Source organism: Gymnoscopelus microlampas, assembly GCF_963454915.1.
Source record: "Gymnoscopelus microlampas genome assembly, chromosome: 1".
Lineage (NCBI taxonomy): Eukaryota > Metazoa > Chordata > Actinopteri > Myctophiformes > Myctophidae > Gymnoscopelus > Gymnoscopelus microlampas.
This window is the reverse complement of record NC_139962.1, coordinates 19,722,777-19,742,303: the sequence shown is the minus strand read 5'-3', so window position 1 is coordinate 19,742,303 and position 19,527 is coordinate 19,722,777. Positions and strand designations below refer to the sequence as shown.

Here is a 19,527-nt window from a genome sequence, read left to right as displayed (position 1 = left end):
ATGGATGGATGGATAGGACACTTACATAGACGGGATGGATAGGACACTTCGACCGACGGGATGGATGGATGGATAGGACACTTCGACCGACAGGATGGATGGATAGGACACTTACATAGACGGGATGGATGGATGGATAGGACACTTTGACCGACGGGATGGATGGATGGTTAGGACACTTCGACCGACGGGATGGATGGATAGGACACTTCGACCGACGGGATGGATGGATGGATAGGACACTTCGACCGACGGGATGGATGGATGGATAGGACACTTCGACAGACGGGATGGATGGATGGATAGGACACTTCGAACGACGGGGTGGATGGATGGATAGGACACTTCGACAGGCGGGGTGGATGGATGGATAGGACACTTCGACAGACGGGATGGATGGATAGGACACTTCGACAGACGGGATGGATGGATAGGACACTTCGACCGACGGGATGGATAGGACACTTCGACCGACAGGGTGGATGGATGGATAGGACACTTCGACCGACGGAGGATGGATGGATGGATAGGACACTTCGACAGACGGGATGGATGGATAGGACACTTCGACCGACGGGGTGGATGGATGGATAGGACACTTCGACAGACGGGATGGATGGATGGATAGGACACTTCGACAGACGGGATGGATGGATGGATAGGACACTTCGACAGACGGGGTGGATGGATGGATAGGACACTTCGACAGACGGGGTGGATGGATGGATAGGACACTTCAACAGACGGGATGGATGGATGTTTAGGACACTTCGACAGACGGGGTGGATGGATGGATAGGACACTTCGACAGACGGGATGGATGGATGGATAGGACACTTCGACAGACGGGATGGATGGATGGATAGGACACTTCGACAGACGGGATGGATGGATGGATAGGACACTTCGACAGACGGGATGGATAGGACACTTCGACCTACGGGAGGGATGGATGGATAGGACACTTAGACAGACAGGACGGATAGGACACTTACACAGACGGATGGATAGGACACTTACACAGACGGACGGATAGGACACTTACACAGACAGGACAGATGGATAGGACACTTACACAGACAGGACAGATGGATAGGACACTTACACAGACAGGACAGATGGATAAGACACTTACATAGACAGGACGGATAGGACACTTACATAGATAGGACGGATAGGACACTTACATGGACAGGACGGATAGGACACTTACATGGACAGGACGGATAGGACACTTACATGGACAGGACGGATAGGACACTTACAGGACGGATAGGACACTTACAGGACGGATAGGACACTTACAGACAAGACGGATGGATAGGACACTTACATAGACAGGACGGATAGGACACTTATATAGACAGGATGTTTTTTCCAAAAAAAACTAAAAATTGGGAAAAAAAAGAACAATAAATGAACTAAATAGTTCATTTTTGGAACCATGAACTTTAGTTCAAAATGTGTAATTATGAACTGAACTAGTTCATGTAGAAAGTGAACTTTCCCAACACTGGCTACACTTGGTTGGTACAGATGATAAGATTATGACTATGGCATTAGTGGCATTCATCTTTATGGGTCAGTATTTATATTGTATTTGTTATTAGTGTCTTATGTCCTCTGAAACAATGTGGTTTATAGTGAGAACTTGTTTATATACTTTTAAACTGAAGATGATGGTCAATGTTGATGATAATTTGGGGGAAATTACAATAGTATATTGTGTTGTTATCAACTATTAATTAATTTCCCAGTCCCCACTACGCTGGAGGAGTGACACATGCTTAATTGATTTGACCAATTCATTATTGGAAGCAGTTGTATTCCAGAATATTTGGGGACGATCCTCCACTCTGTGTAAGGAAATGTATTCCTACTGCTGTAGATCTGCCATGCTGCATTATCATGCATAGTACATAATTACCTCAGTTATCAAACTGCAAGATTTTTGATTGAAGAAAACATTTGAATTCAGATCAAGTTTTAGTGCAAAACATGGTGTTATTCTGTGAAATGTTTTGAAAAGGAAATCCCACAGCCTTCAGGTCTATGTCAGCTTGTCAGCTTCTTGAAGTGCGCATGGTACTTTATTTCCCTGTGTTTAACTTAAGGCAGAATTGCAGTCTTATGTGGTTGCTGTGCATCTGCCTCCAGGCACCACTTTGTGTCGGGGAGGGGGGGGGGGCGAATTTGCACTAACAATTAAATGAAAAATAAATATGAACCATTTAACCGTTGGTATTATCTGGTTACAAATGTCTTAACAGTTACCGGTTAAACGGTTAACCATGAACATTTGCTTATTTTCTTTTGTTTTCATAGGCCTGTGGCCCCCGACCTCAATTCATTTAACAATTTTGGGCCCCTGTCTAATCTAGTTGAATACCCCTGGCCTAGTATGTCGAGGCGATAATCTCTCATCGTCTTCAGCACCTGGTCCAATCTGGGTCAAGAAAGAAAGAAAAATGCTCATTAGATTGTTCATAAAATAATATGATCATATGTACCACATTCTGATTTTGGATTGTATAGTTACCTTGCCATGATGTAACTCCAAATGTGGGCGAGCAATCAAAAATAGTTGCTCCATTGGGTAGAAATTTTTCATTCAAAATGTGCATCTCGTTGTTGATCAAGATCACCATGTTGATGAAATACATCAACATGTTGATCTTGTTCTTCTTCGGGCAAGAAATTAAACTTTCAAATGAAAAACGTAGATTGTCTTGATTAAAATGTAGCAGCGTCATGTGATTAGTGTGAACGGAACGAAATGACCAGGTCCAGGCCTGGATTTACAGAGGCTTATGTCTAAAAATATATTGAATGCAAATTCTCTCTCTCACACACACACACACAAAATAACAGCCACAACACTACCAACATAGTCGTACTACAACCTGAAAGAAACGTGTTAGGGTTACACTACCAACATAGTCGTACTACACCCTGAAAAAAACTACCTTGTAGATTCAACCTGAACACAATAAATACATATACAATTGTCTTTTCCACAACCTGGAAAAAAAAGCAGCAGAGCAACATCTTTAACCACATCAGCACACATACGACTCAATCAGCATCCAACATGCATACGCCACAAGCACCATCCAACAGACTGCAGCATGAAGCAACTGCAGCATCCAGCAAAGGAAAAGGAAACATTAGTTCCTAAAATTAGGTCCTACTATGAGGTGTCTTCAGAGGAAACCCCCGCCGGGCCGATGTCTTTGGCGGAGACCACCAGTGGAGACCACCGTACGGCGACAGAAATCTGATCGCTCAGCAATCGAGCCACAGTGGAGGTTCACCAAAGACCAGGGTCAACCGCACGGAGGAATCCCCCCCCCAGGCAGACAAATCCATGGATAGAGAGATCTCCATCTCTAAGGGCATCTCATTGAGAACCTCAGTCTTCTGGGCACTCTGAGAGAGAGAGAGAGAGAGAGAGAGAGAGAGCGAGAGAGAGCGAGAGAGAGAGAGAGAGAGAGAGAGAGAGAGAGAGAGAGAGAGAGAGAGAGAGAAAGAAAGAAAGAAAGAAAGAAGTTTGCTTTAAAAAATATTATATTCAAAGATTTTCACAAATATTCATGATTTTTCTAAAATAGCAGATCTACAAGCTCATAGTGCGGCACTCGGTGCCGTGCTATGAGCTTGTATATCTGCTATTTTTGAATAGCCAAAGTATAAAAGGTTAAAGTGGTTACAAATAAAATTATTGTGATTCTATATTAACACATTTTGCTGGGGACCCCCTGGAACCCCCCGCACTTTGAGAACCAACGCTCTACAGCCCTTTCCCAATCAACAGGATTACCCTACCAGCTCTGCAGAGGAGAGACACGTGACCCACAGATCATTTAACTTCCTCACAGGGTCAACAGCCTCAATATACACATTTAAAACCCTTTTAGTCCTTGTGTGTTACTTTAAAAATGTCATTATGCACACAGAGGAAACATTGCAACACAATTGATCTGTCACTTCCAAACCAGCTGGTGATGTCAATCAGTAATTTGACTCAGCTGTGTGTGTGTGTGTGTGTGTGTGTGTGTGTGTGTGTGTGTGTGTGTGTGTGTGTGTGTGTGTGTGTGTGTGTGTGTGTGTGTGTGTGTGTGTGTGTGTGTGTGTGTGTGAGACACACACCACAAGGTGTTGGCATCAAAATGTACTTTAAAACCCTTTAAGCCCTAGAACGCATCTGTACAAATGGAACCAGGTGGACCCTTATGGGTCTGTAACTCTGAGAGTGTACAAATGTAACCAAATGGACCCTTATGGGTCTGTAACTGAGTGTACACATGTAACCAAATGGACCCTTATGGGTCTGTAACTGAGCGTACACATGTAACCAAATGGACCCTTATGGGTCTGTAACTCTGAGAGTGTACAAATGGAACCAAATGGACCCTTATGGGTCTGTAACTGAGTGTAAAAAATGGAACCAAATGAACCCTTATGGGTCTGTAACTGAGTGTACAAATGTATCTGTAACTCTGAGAATGTACAAATGGAACCAAATCCATTTGGTTACATTTGTACACTCTCAGAGTTACATTAACATAGATTTTACAGTTGTGGGGTCCCAGAGATAGAAATGCCATTAAATGGGGGTCCGTAGCCTAATGCATGTCAAACTGGGGGTCCTTGAGATTAAAATGGTTGAGAATCACTGCTCACCTGTTTGTCTGGATGGAGAATTCATTCACTTGTGTTTTAAACAGCCTGCTCTTCACCAGCCTAATAAAAACTGATAACTTTACCCATAACCATGTCCATGTGGACTAATGTTACATTAGGAGTTGTTAAAGTTCACTTTTAAACTGTCTTTTTACTTCCAAACGTCGTGTTTGCTGCTGTGCTGTGTGTGAGAGAGAGAGCGCGAGCGCGCGAGGCGGCAAACACCTGCTGTCCCTTTGATCTGACCACAAAGCGGTCTGCTACTGTATGAGCAGATCTACAAGCTCACAATGCATCGCACCGCAACGCATTGTGAGCTTGTAGATCTGCTATTTTCAAATGGCCGAAATATATATATAGGGCTTAAGTGGTTACTGTAGGTTTTGTAATAATAATCAAAATCTACAAAGTAACTAAAGTTTTCAAACAATTGTAGTGGAGTAAAAGTACAATATTTATTTCTGAGATGTAGTGGAGTAGAAGTAAACGTACTGCCAATTGGAAATACTCGAGTAAAGTAAAAAAAATCTCAAAATTGTACTCAAAGTAGCCTACAGTACTTGAGTACATGTACTCTGTTACTTTCCAGCACTAGGCCTGTCATGAAATGAATACCAAGGACCTCAATGGAAACAAGGCCTTTTAGACAAAGTATTATAAATGTAATTGTGATGTTTTACATTGTTTTGCCTAATAACATTTCAATGTGTGTCAGCGTCACAAACAGCTCAATAAAACACATATATTATATATTCACTTAACACATCCTACTAGTTGCAATTGTGAAATTACTCGCAATTCCATCAAAGAAAACTCACCTGCGCCGGAATGGAAGGAGCACCCCCTTGGGGGTAATTGTCTTGTTTTAGCGTTTTAACAGCTTGTCCCACCTCCCTGGTTAACATTGTTAACTCTACTCGACGTCCATGTGGAATAATGTTACATTATGAGTGGTTTAGTTAACTTTTTAACACTCTTTTTTACTTCAAACATTTAAACAGAGCTGCGTCACAAACGCTCGTTCGTATTTGCCGCTCTGTGTGTGTGAGCTGTGTTCCGTCAGCAACTATAACGGAGCAACTACAAGACTTCCGGTGGACGATCTCTTCAGAATAAGAGTACCCTCTAAAAATAAAAATAAAGTAGAAAAATGGTTAATTTGCACATTAAAACTACAAATTAAGCATTTAAACGAAGCTATACAACACGTATTATGTTTCTGTGTAACAAAAACGTTTTTTTAAACATTAATAATTTATCTAAATGGATAAATGGTCAGAAAAGGTCAGAAAAGTGCCGTTCTCAGACAAAAGTGGACACTGGACAGGCGCCGGCGGACACTGCCGACACTTCTGACATACGCACGCGTGCGGGGACACCTCCCCTACAAGGCCACACTCTCGGATAAGCCCGAGAGGTGTAAAAAAAAGTGTGGCGGACTGTCCAGTGAGGTCAGAGGTCAGAAAAGTGCCGTTTTCAGACAAAAATGGACACTGGACAGGCGCCGGCGGACACTGCCGACACTTCTGATACACGCACACGTGCGGGGACACCTCTTTTTTACACCTCTCCCGCTTAGCGGAGAGTGTGGCGTTGTAGGGGAGGTGTCCCCGCACGCATAGGCGGATTAGGAAGAAACGGGCCCCTGGGCCGAGACACGCGAAAGGCCCCCCCGCCCCCTTCCGTGGGTGAACGCGCGCGCAGCGCGCGTGCACGCACACACCCCCGCGCGCGCGCGCGAAATTTTTGCGGTTAAATCTCGGTTAATAATGGAAATTAATAGGGTTTTTTTCGGTTAAAAACGTCTGTGCACGGCGGCAGATAGGCTAATATAATGCATGTTTTACCTATAACTTAAATACAAAGCAATTGTTCGTATATTGCGGTTAATAAGGGAAATTATTAGGGTTTTTTTATATTAAAAATTGTTAAAAAAATATGTTAACATTTTTTTTTATTAAAAAAAAAAAAGGCTCAAGCTCAGGGGCCCCCCTAGCTCAGGGGCCCCTGGGCCTGGGCCCAGTCGGCCCGTTGGGTAATCCTCCTCTGCCCGCACGTGTGCGTATGTCAGAAGTGTCGGCAGTGTCCGCCGGCGCCTGTCCAGTGTCCATTTTTGTCTGAAAACGGCACTTTTCTGACCTCTGACCTCACTGGACAGTCCGCCACACTTTTTTTACACCTCTCGGGCTTATCAGAGAGTGTGGCCTTGTAGGGGAGGTGTCCCCGCACGCGTGCGTATGTCAGAAGTGTCGGCAGTGTCCACCGGCGCCTGTCCAGTGTCCACTTTTGTCTGAGAACGGCACTTTTCTGACCTTTTCTGACCATTTATCCATTTAGATAAATTATTAATGTTTAAAAAAACGTTTTTGTTACACAGAAACATAATATGTGCTGTATAGCTTCGTTTAAATGCTTAATTTGTAGTTTTAATGTGCAAATTAACCGTTTTTCTACTTTATTTTTATTTTTAGAGGGTAGGCTACTCTTATTCTGAAGAGATCGTCCACCGGAAGTCTTATAGTTGCTCTGTTATAGTTGCTGACGGAACACAGCTAGCGGTTCCACTGTATGTGTTCAGCGTTGCCATGTCTGCTTATTATAAGCGACTTTGGGCTTGTTTTTCTGTAAAGTTGCTTGTATTAGTTGCGGGGTGCGGTTTTCTGGCCTGGTTTCTAAAATGTACTTATTTTGGGCTTGCAAGCCCAACCACTGAGAACCACTGGTTTAAACAACATATGTTGTTTAAACCAGTGGTTCTCAAACATTTTCATGTCAAGGACCCCCAAATTAATATGTACCAGTATTTGTCTGCAGACCCCCATCTGAAAATATTTTATGCCAGGGACCCCATACAAGATTTGTGATGATAACATATTCCACGTTTTTCTTCTATATTTTTTTTTAAAATAGCAGATCTACAAGCCCGCGTTGCAATGCAACCATTGTGAGCGTGTCTGCTATTTTTTCAAACAGGTTTAAAGGGCTCTCATCATGTAGCATAGTCGCTTCTTTTGGGCTTTCTTTCATAGACGTGGTTCTCTCACAAAATATGGCAACACTGACTGTATGGTCTATGGTGTTTTCAAAATCAATGGGGACTCAAAGTCCCGCAAACAGTCCTGTCCTCAGTGTCCTGTGCTGTGCTGTGTGAACCTATGGTGTGAACAGCGGAGAACAGCACAGCGCTCCCTGTGTGCACAGCCTCTCTCTAACTCCTGGCCCCAGACCAGATCTCTCTCCACCGCATAGAGGCGAAAACATTTGTCGGGAAGAATAAAGTTTTCTCTGCAGATCTGAGCTCACACAGACAGCCTCACAGCCAACACGAGGTTTACGGTTCAGGACGGCTTGACTATGTGGAGAAAGAAAGGGGAATACTTGGCTTGTTGTGTCGTCTTTCTTCTTGTGTCGCTCATCGATGCCCATCGATGTAAGTAAACTGGTTTGTTCATTTAGGATTGAACCGCTTTGGAGCAACATGTATATAGGCTACTGCTGGTAAAGACATGTTGTATTGTTCACCCATGGGATTGGGATTAAAACGTTTTGATTGCATTTCAAAGCTAATATAATGGTAATAATCTGATCTGATGAAACTAGAAACAACCAGTCGTGGAAAGTAACTAAGTACATGTACTCAAGTACTGTACTTACTACAAATAAGTTGAGGTATTTTACTTTACTAAAAATTCCGGACTTTTACTTGTAACAGAGTATTTCTACATTGCAGCATTGATACTTTTACAAAGTACAAAATGTGTATATCTATAAGATTTAAAGAAAGACAAATGAAGGTATGAATGTGTTCTTCGACAATGACATGATGTAACTCATGATTAATTACATGATTATTAACAAATGAAAGCTATGGGTAGCGCATGTTTAGAGAACATGAGCGACATATTGAACTAATATCCTACACTGCAGGCGGGCTGAGGTCATTTCTGGTAAATCACGGTTTCGCAATGAGCATTTACACTAAAACTGGGGGTCCGGGAACCTTAGGGGGTCCTCAGAGTTACTACAGGGGGTCCTCCAAATCTTTGTGTGATAGGATTCTGAGTGGAGGGAGGGGAACATTAGCCAAAAATAGCAGATCTACAAGCACACAACGCCTTGCCTGAGAGGCTTTGTGTGCTTGTAGATCTGCTATTTTTGGCAAAGAGGTTTGGTGTAGAGGAGAAAAAAGAGCAAACCAAGTACAGAGCCAATGGTCAAGTTTAGTATTGAGGATTTAAGTGATTAAATGTCTGAAAATACACATTAACATTAATTAATAGAGAAGCTAATGTGTAAAAAAAATTGCCATTTTTTTAAATGTATACAGCATTGATTGACTGTCAAACAAGTCTATGAAATCTATGAAAAAGTGTAATCTGCAACACAATTCTATACAATATGTAGTGGTTCATCTCTCTCTCAGCTAAGGGGTTCTTGGCCTGAAAAACATTGAAGACCCCTGCACTAAATCATTGAGTTGGCCTGGGGTACTTTATCCATCAGCCACATCACTCACCTGATAGAAGTTAGAATACATATGATTTTGCTGGCATCAGTTGTTGTTATGCAGGCTAATCAAGCATTCAATTAAAACTGAGCTGCACTGTCAGTGTTTAAATGCCCAGGAGCAGGAGTGTGTCACTTGCTGATGGTAATGGTGTGTGTGTGTGTGTGTGTGTGTGTGTGTGTGTGTGTGTGTGTGTGTGTGTGTGTGTGTGTGTGTGTGTGTGTGTGTGTGTGTGTGTGTGTGCGCGCGCGCGCCATGCTGTGGGCTACTTAACCAGTCTTGACCCCAAGCAAAGCCGCCCAGTTTCTGACAAGGCATAGGAGAGCTAACTCCCTATTTGAGGAGAGCAAGAAGGGCAACCTGGAGAGAGAGTGCATAGAGGAGCTGTGCAACAAGGAGGAAGCCAGGGAGATCTTTGAGAACCATCCCGAGACGGTGAGAGGCGCACAACACCTCAAAAGTAATGAGGTGGGGGGCATATATAGAAAACAGAAGAAGATGATTGAAAAGCTATTGGTATCAGCTGTCTGTCAACTGATAAGATTAAATGTCAGTGAAGTACAACTAAACCAAAACAAAATATACTGAAAATCTCTTCAACACAACGAGCACAAGGAGGCATCAGTCCATATGTTGAGACTGGGATGTCTACAATGAGTCAATTGCCTTCACAAAGTGTTGTGTTTGTGTTGTAATACCTACAGTATACTGAACTTTGTAAATCTTGCCCCTAATAATACAGTTATTATACAGAAGTAAAAAGCTTAACGAAATATAAAAAATGAACTGAAACTAGCAAACCTACTCTTGAATCTAAACAAAATCTAATACAAAAAAATATATAAAAACTACACTAAGGAAAAAAACGAATATAGCCGTGATGTAGATGTCGAGGTTGGAAAGGGAGTGTGCGTGCGTGTGTGCGTGCGTGCATACAGTACATGTATTGTATATGATTTTGGAAAGTCAGTGTAAATACAAAGTAGGATACAAATAATTACCTCGTGTTCAAACAAGTATCTTTCCTTCCTGGCTAATGAAATAAAAGACAGTCTGTGTATGGATCCTGTATTTAGATTAGTATAAATCCAATGAATGTATGAAAAATAAGTGAATAACAAAGCTTTAGTTTGTTTACATTCTCTCTGTTCCCTCTTCAGGAATACTTTTACCCCAAATATGTTGGTAAGTTCACTGATTTCATTGTAAGCCTGCTATTTTTGGCTAATGTTTCCCCTAGCACAAATTCAACCACTTGAACCCCAGCATCCATATTTTAGGGCCTAGAATATGGATGCTGGGGTTCAAGTGGTTACATTTGGGCTATGATTACTGGTCTGAAGTTTTACAAATTGTACCTTATTGCAGTGTGTTTGGGATCGCATCGTGTTGGCATCGGCAACTCCAACAACAACATCCCCTCAGACCTGCGTACCTGTGTGAAAGGTGAAATGCTCTAAAGTTAACAACTGTAATACTAAAATACAGCTGGAACAAGCAGTTTACTATTGAAGACTCACTCTTCTAGTGGGAAGTGTTTCTACATTGACACAGTCATTCACCTTATTCATTTTGCAGCATTAATGACACACTTTTATGTCTCTTTTTTACTGGTCTGGGTTTAGGGGCAACCTAAATAAACTGACTTTATGCTGTCATCCAGGTTAAAATCAGAATAAATGTGCAGATCACAACCATGACTGCAGTTTGAGCAACAGTATTGTTGTCAATGTATATTTGCTGCTTCTTGAGCCTAACATTTTTGGTTAAAATTATATTTTGTGTATTTATTTTGCTATTCAAATCCTTGCTGAGCTTTCACTCCTCAGGATTTTGTACCCTAAAGCCTAATTCATAATTTGTTGTATAACAAGGGAGGCTTAGCATTTCTAAGCTGTTTTCACTGTTGAAAATGTGTTAATTTCAATGATTCGAGAATGGCATGGGCAAATGATAAAGTATAGATTAGGTTTAAAAATGTCCTGTATGTATTGTCGCTGCGTCCTCCATGTGCCCATATTGTTTATGTTGTGTGACAGAGATCAGTAACCAGTGCTTGCCGAATCCATGCTACAAGGAGGGTTCAGAAGGCTGTGTGGATGGACAGGCCACATTCAAATGTCTGTGTAAACCTGGCTGGAAGGGCCAACGCTGTGAGGACGGTGAGTATTCATATTTTTATTTTTTTTGTGCCCTCTAGTGTTCCACAGGCCTAAGTAACGCACAGCTACTAAACGTACTGTAGTCCTGCCATTACTTTCAATTCAGTTTATGCATAACATTAATGTTATGATATGATTGGTTGATTACAGACATCAATGAGTGTTCAGATCCAGAGCATCCAGCAGGATGTAACCAAAAGTGTAACAACTTCCCCGGCGGTTTCAGCTGCCAGTGCAACAATGGCTACTTCATGAATGGAGATGCAATCACTTGCACAGGTAAGGTTTACTAAATGATTATCATTATCATTAACCGTGTAGTAACGTTGCAAGTGTTTCTGAGAATAACCGTGTCGAGTAAAGGTAGCCCTGGGCCAAGGGTGGGGATATTTTAATGTGGGATATCGACAAATGTGAAAAGCCCATCCTAGTGCTGAGGTCAGTCTAATATTTGCCTGCAAGGCCTCACAAGCATATTTAATCAATATCACCCTTTGTTTGTTGTTTCCAGACATTGATGAGTGCCTATTGTATAACCGTATTTGTGAAGAGCCGGCCCAGTGTATCAACACCCCTGGCTTGTATGAGTGCCAGTGTCCCCAAGGCTTCAAGTATAATTTTACCTCCAGAACCTGCAATGGTGAGACCTCATTTTTGTTTTGCCCTATTAGTCTGGCTTTCACGTCTTCCATCAAATCATAGATCATAGATTAGAGCCTGTCAAAAGTTTTATGGCCTCTCTAACCTGCCCCTCCATCTGTTCTGTACCTTTTATTTCCCCAGATGTGGATGAGTGTGAGCTGAATGTGTGTGATAGCACTTGTATAAACACGATGGGAAGTTATGTGTGCCACTGCGATGGTCGCCAGGGTCTTCGTTTGGCCGAGAATGAGCGTTACTGTGAGCAGATCCCACTTTGCGTGGGTCTTTATGACCACAAACATCCTGAGATGCTTTACCTTGGAGAGCAGTTTGCAGGCCTTCCTGTCATTTACCTGCGCTATCGTCTACCTGAAAACACCAAGTGAGGAGCTTTCTCTCTTTCTCACTCTCTTTCCCTCAAACACACTGATACATGCTCATTTTGGCTTTGTTCAGACAGCAGACACATCCTATACGTTGTACATCAGAGTATAAATTAAGCATTACTCACACCTATGTCGTTAAGATCGTTACCACAGCAACCAAGCTCACGCTTGGTGAGTGACACCAACATACGACAAAGTATAAACCAGGCTTAATTTTTCGAGTGTCCAAACTGAGACACATCTAGAAAACAGGGTTGAATCACGTTTCAAACCACCCAGGAATGTGGTTCAAATCAGCTATTCAGACCAAACTGATTCCGATCTGGATAGGCAAAAAAATCGGCTTTGGGTTGCCAGTCTGATCATAGCCTTTGAGGAAGCTCTGAAAAAGCATTTGTGTGTGTTCTAAATGCTTCCCATGCTACTCTACACATTTGTCCCTTGTGTTTCTAGGTTCGCTGCAGAGTTTGACTTCCGGACGTTCGACCCAGAGGGAGTGGTCCTTTATGCAGAGTCCTCCCAGGATTCGTGGTTGATGTTGGGGCTCAGGGGTGGGCGCATTGAAGTTCAGTTCAAGAACCAGCACACATTTAAGGTCACCAGTGGAGGCAAAGTCATCAATGACGGCCAGTGGCACGTGGTAAGACAGCGCTATTGTACAGTGAAGTGTAGGGCTGCAGTTATCTGTTATTATTTATTAATTATTTTATAGATTACCTTTTCAATTAATCAAATAATCGAGAAGGGCATTTGTTTTTTGGATGATTTTTTTCAACATGGAAATAAAGGCATTTTTTTTTATAATTGACTAAATCGATTAGTAACTGTTGCAGGCTGCCCTATTGGACTTCATGGTCCATTTATGCTACTGTATTTAAGAGATAAACAAACAACATAGGATGTATTTTATGTATGTATTCAAATGAACATTATCTGTAGCTACAAGCACTCAAGCCTAGGAATAAACAAAATAAATCCCCCATATGTTTGTTAATAATGGAAAGGGGAGGGACTGAAAACAAACTGAAAAGCTTAGTTTCTCCAGAAGGCCTTGAACATTGAATGGAAGACATTTTGTTTTTATGATATCACACACACCATATGCACTCCTGTAACTTTCACCAGCTCAAAAAATAAATTCTAAATAATTGATTAAATTGATTAGTTTGATTAACTGTTGCAGTCCTAGCGAAGTGAGTGTAACATATTGGCTGAAGATGTGCTGCAGCGCATGTGGACAAACGTACAGTTACATTACTGTGGTGTGCTACGTGCAGATCTCTGTGGATGAGCTGGAGAACAGCATAAGTAAACGTACAGTTGCATTACTGTGGTGTGCTACGTGCAGATCTCTGTGGATGAGCTGGAGAACAGCATCAGCGTGAAGATCAGTAAGGAGGCAGTGATGAGCATCAATAGCCCTGAGAGTCTCTTCACCTCTGTTAACGGCAAACTGGAGACCAAGGTCTACATCGCTGGTTTACCCAACCGCACGGACAGTGTCATCAAACCTGTAAGCATGCTATCCAGAAGACACACGTATAAAACAACCACAAAGACTGTGTCAGAACATTGACAAGTGTAATAAATGTGTTGCCGTAAATTAATATCAGCTAATACAAAGTAAACAAATACATATTCATAACTAATAGTTGAGATGGTCAGGAATTAATACAGTTCTTCTCTGTATTGTGCACATGTCTGTAGATTAACCCTCGTCTGGACGGCTGTATCCGGGGCTGGAACCTTATGAACCAGGGGGCTTCTGGGGTGAAAGAGGTCATCCAGGAGAAGGAGAGTAAACATTGCTTTGTCTCCGTGGAGCGAGGATCCTTCTTCGCTGGGTTAGGATTAGCACACTTCAACCTGGACTACAGCAGTAAGTAATGCACATCAGCGATAAACCCTGATTTATGCATGGTTGCGTGCACTGAAAATAGCATGTTGTACTGTGACGTGTTGTGAGCTTGCAGGTCACGCAACCAAGTATAAATTGGGTTTAAGAAGGCGATGATCATTTCAGTTTGTGTTTCTGTGGGCAAGAGCCTTTAGTCAGTCATTTTTTATATCACAGGGCATTGTGGGTAGCCCTTGTGGCTAGGGATATGCGCGGCTAGTTTGTTAAACGGTGCTGGCCCTAAGATTTATTTTTATTGAGACATTTGCTTTTTACTTTCTCACACACACACACACACACACACACACACACACACACACACACACGCACGCACGCACGCACGCACACACACACACACACACACACACACACACACACACACACACACAGTTATTAGTATTAATATCTAACTATGTTTTTTTTTATTTCAGGTCAATCTGAGAACTGGAAGGTAGTCGTGAAGATGAATATTCGTCCATCCACCAGTACAGGCATTCTCTTCTCTCTGGTCTACAACAACACCGTACCTCTCTTGGTGTCTGTGATGACACATGGAGAACATGATGCAGTAAGCTCCTTTAATCTTGTGTTGCATTTATGGACACATATCACTATGTGTGGAGGACGCACACAAAAAGGAAAAAGAATGCCCATACACACTAGATCACCTCTGCATTGAATTTACTTAAACACTCAACGTTTCGGTCACACAGGACCTTCCTCAAGATGAACCCAACCATAAAGTGTCATGTGATTATATACAGCCTATAATTGCAATAAGGTGATTCTTGGTTAAACGCTATGCATGCAGTAAATAAGACATAGTCCAAGCATCACAAATAGGCTATTAATGCTCCATGTGGTCCTGTCTCTTGTATCTTCAATAACAGTCATGTACAAATATACATATACATAATGATTGCATACCTAAAAAGCACATTTTGGGAGGGCAGGTCTACCCCAAAAAGATGCAAAAAACTAAAACAAAACAAAGGCATCCGTAAGTTATGTCTGATAATGGTGAGTGACGTGTAAACAAACAAACACACACACACACACACACACACACACACACACACACACACACACACACACACACACACACACACACACACACACACACACACACACACACACACACACACATATCCTAGGGCCGGGGTGGGCAGCATATTTTTCCAGGGGGCCATACTGACTTTGATAAAGTGAGTGAAGGGCCACACATTGGACTATTAAGTTGAAACTTGAAACACGTGCTGAATTATGTTAAAACTGCATGTATTTGGTAGACACGACAGACTACTTAACAATAGGGCCAACTATTGACTGTTTCACTGTCACATTATAAACAGTTATATACAGATGGAATATGGAATGCAGGTATGTACTCAAATGGTACATTAATTACTAATAATTAATTGGAGTCGAGTTCAATAAATTGACCTCAAAGCCATCAAGTTAAAATGCTGCCTTTTAAGATGTAGATTTTTGGGAGATCGTTTTTCTTTGAGGACTTCGAGGGCCGGATTGAGATGGTGAAATATGTTGCCCATGTGTGTCCTTAGGCCCTCACCACGCTCTCTCCTTCTCTGCTCCAGAACTTGCAGGTCTTTGTGGATGGGGTCCCAGTAGCAACCCTGGAGTCAATAATGTTGTGTTATCCTGACCGTCTTAGTGTGGAGCTTACTGTCAGTCCCACAGAGCTACAAATCTCAGCCAACTCCTCCACTGTTTCCTACATAACACCTCGGGCCCTGCGGGAGGCGCTGGATCGCCTCAATGTCACCATGCAGCAGCCCCTCAGTACCTATATTGGTGGTGTACCAGGTTAGAAATCTTTGCTTACTAACTGTTCCATACTTAATGATTAACTTTATTAATTACAGACATTTAACCATCAAGAACTGTTATAATTCAGCTTATGGGTTAATTATCTTTGGGATTTTTATGACTCAACCACGTTGTCAAAGTTTCATTTTTCATTTTCACCCCTCACGTCTGATATCTAACCTTCTCTCATTCACTTAATCACTCCTATTTTATTATTCAATAAAGTTACATTTTTCACTTCCATCCCTCACATCTGATCTCCACTCTCATTCACTAAATCACTCCTTTTCATCCCTTTCTCTCCAAATCACTTGGGCATGGCCCTGAACTCTTATCTTCAACGCGACAACCTTATCACCATCTTGACACCTTCCTCCACTGGCATCACCGTGTTTGACCATTCCACACCCTGTCCTGCTCTTTCTTTCTCTCAGACGAGGTTCCGATCTCTGCCACCCCCGTGACTGCCCACTACCATGGCTGTATGGACATCACAATCAATGGCCAGCAGTTAGACTTTGACGAGGCTCTCAGCAAACACAACAGTATTAAATCCCATTCCTGCCCCCCTGTTCATGCGCCAGAAGGACACCAGTGATGCACCTCTACCGCACAAGAAGTGACCTCATCCACAGCCAGATCAACATCCAAAACCTCCCATGTCCAAGTAACCACACACAAAGTGACAATCGTTTTCTTGTGCTGGGAACCTTGTGTTGGGAAATGGGATTTGAGGAGGAGATAGGATAGGAAAGAGCCGACAGACAGGGGAGACGGTGGTGGACCTACTAAGTACAGTATTTTCTGTCCATTTTGTCCACACTCTGAAGGGTTTATTAAGACCTACACTTGCCTCCTTTCACCCACATTCCCTAACAATGATTCCTAACCTCTCCCTAGAGCTGGTGGTTGGTGGTCTGGTGTTTTTTTGTTTGTTTTGTTTCATGAGGCAGGGTGAATGTCAGGTGCCAATGAGAAGCAGGGTGATGTAGCTTTAGTGGTGTGCTGCAATGAATTGTATATTATTACATAGGACGAAGAGCTGAGCTCTGTAGCACACTTGTGGTGGCTATCAGATGGTTCCGTTTGAGAAAATGAATAAACGAATGGTTTCTGTAACCAGGATTTGTGATCTATTTTTCATTGTCATGTCATGTGATGATCTTTTTTTTCTGTTTCTGTGCTGGTTTTCAAATCTCACCTTGTACATAAAAGCAATCTCGTTTTAATATATAAGTTGAATGTAGGTCTTCAATATTTTGTTGTGGTTTCTATTTGTTGTAATAAAAATGTATAAAAAATAGTATTTTGCCATTGTTCATCTTTAAAAGGGAAGATTGTTGAATTTCAGTTTTGAACTTTAGTAATCCTCAGCCTCAGTCTGTAATTAACTTTATTGCTGTTTCCCATAATCAGATCCTAGATTGAAGACTGCCAAATGATTTAATTCCATCAACAAGGAACTGCAAATTAAGGAGGGGAAATTGCTTTTTATATTTTACCATAAATCATTAATTTAAATCAGTGTTACCAATAATTATTTATGGTATAAAGAAGAAAAAAGAAACTGTCTACTTGTTTGGAACTGATATTACTACTTAAATAAAATATTTGGAATCTAGAACTATACATGTGCCCTCAACGTCAATTACACATTCATTGCCCTTATAACAGCTTCATGCTGTAAATCACATCACATATTAGGTAACAAGACTAAAAGCCTCACTAGCAGACCCTTAAAGTCTGTATTGCTCCTTACACCCAAATGGAAATTATCTAGTGTGATCATCCAAATCAGTTGGGTTCATCCTGGAATCTGCCTATTACAGAAGATTACGAGATATCTTGATTGAAAAGTTGATATCTTTTATATATATTTTGGCTTGAGGGTGGTGCTAATAGATAGGTTATGTCACACAACTAGTAAGGGTTCATCTTCATGCATGAACAAGCTCAGCAAGTTTCATGGTAATCTGCCCATTACACTTTGAAATAGCTTGTGTGTAACTGGAAAGTTTGGTCTAAGGGTGGCACTAGAAGAAACACCATCGTGTCACCAAAATCATTAGCACGCATCCTTGTTGACTGCATTAAGTTTCATGGCAATCTGCCATTTGGTTTTGTGTGTGCAACTGAACATTTGGGCCTAGGGTTGTGCTAGCAGAAAGGCCATTGGTTCACCATAACCAGTAGTGTTCATCTTCCAGGACGCATGCGTGTTCTCAGTGAGTGTCATGACAAGCTTCCCATTATATTTTTAGATACAGGTATCTTGATGTGCAAGTGGACATTTTGGCCAAATGGTGGTGCTAGAGAGTACATGCCACTGGGTTACTCACCATCCCAGCAGGAGCCAAGAAGCCAAGAAGGTGAACAGCAACCATGGCAATTCAGTCAGCAGTTTTGATATCTTGTTTTGTATATCTATGTGTTCACGTGGACATTTGGGCGTAATGGTGGCGCTGGAAAAAAGGCAAGAATAAACAACATATGTCATGAACATATACTGTAGATAGACTCACACACACACACACACACACACACACACACACACACACACACACACACACACACACACACACACACACACACACACACACACACACACACACACACACACACACAAAATGATGCATGTCCTGGCAAGAATAAAATAAGCAGCATCATAACATAACATTACAATCATCAGGACAACTACAAATCACCTATGTTAGTTGCTCAGACTCAGAATAGGTTGGGAGGACGTATAACCATATAAAAAAGGTTACCAGGATGCCAAATTGGTCCTTTCAAGAGACCGTCACCATAACAAACTGAATAGACTTAATAAAAAATGAGCTACTTTTGTACGTTTGCGCAAGTAGTTTTCAACACAAGTAATCTTTCTTTTTGAATATTCTAATATTTGAAACAAAGATAAGTAACTGTGCTTCTACTTGAGTATATTGAGGATTTTCTTGAAAATATTATAGCACTCTTTCCGTCCCTGGATAAGGAATGTTTGTTAAATTTGGACCTGTTTGCTGTTTGAAAGTATTACCAAAAAGAAACACAAATTGTCAAGTTGTAAAGTTCTGTGTATCACACAACCCTGATAGAAAGATAATGTGAACGACAATAACAGAATGTGGGTGGCCTTAAAGAGGAAAATATGAAAACAAGATGTTGAGTAAGAGAGGAGGGATTTTGGGAAACAGAGACAGAAACACGGTATAACTTGATAAATAACATGTGGTGGTTCCAATTCTCGGATGAGAGGAGAAATGCTGTAAGTCATTATCAGACTCCACCTCACCCCTTGCACTCACTCCAGTCCTTATTGCTTGCATCACTTTGGTTGCCTTTTTGATAGATGCTATGCAGAGGTATGTTGGTCACTTGTTAACATTATTTTATATAGCCTAGTCGCTTGACCACAAA

General features: G+C 41.7%; 1 protein-coding gene across 1 annotated transcript; it reads left to right on the top strand.

Annotated features, from left to right (window-relative positions):
• The first annotated feature begins 7,878 nt into the window (after window positions 1-7,878).
• Window positions 7,879-17,410, top strand: pros1 (protein S). The gene is given in 15 exon segments (XM_084064144.1): window positions 7,879-8,113; window positions 9,468-9,625; window positions 10,351-10,375; window positions 10,559-10,636; window positions 11,230-11,352; window positions 11,503-11,631; window positions 11,864-11,992; window positions 12,136-12,376; window positions 12,834-13,020; window positions 13,729-13,893; window positions 14,088-14,259; window positions 14,709-14,845; window positions 15,876-16,104; window positions 16,542-16,693; window positions 16,695-17,410. Coding segments are annotated over 15 exon segments (2,037 nt in total). The 5' UTR covers window positions 7,879-8,037; the 3' UTR covers window positions 16,731-17,410.
• The last annotated feature ends 2,117 nt before the right edge of the window (window positions 17,411-19,527 follow it).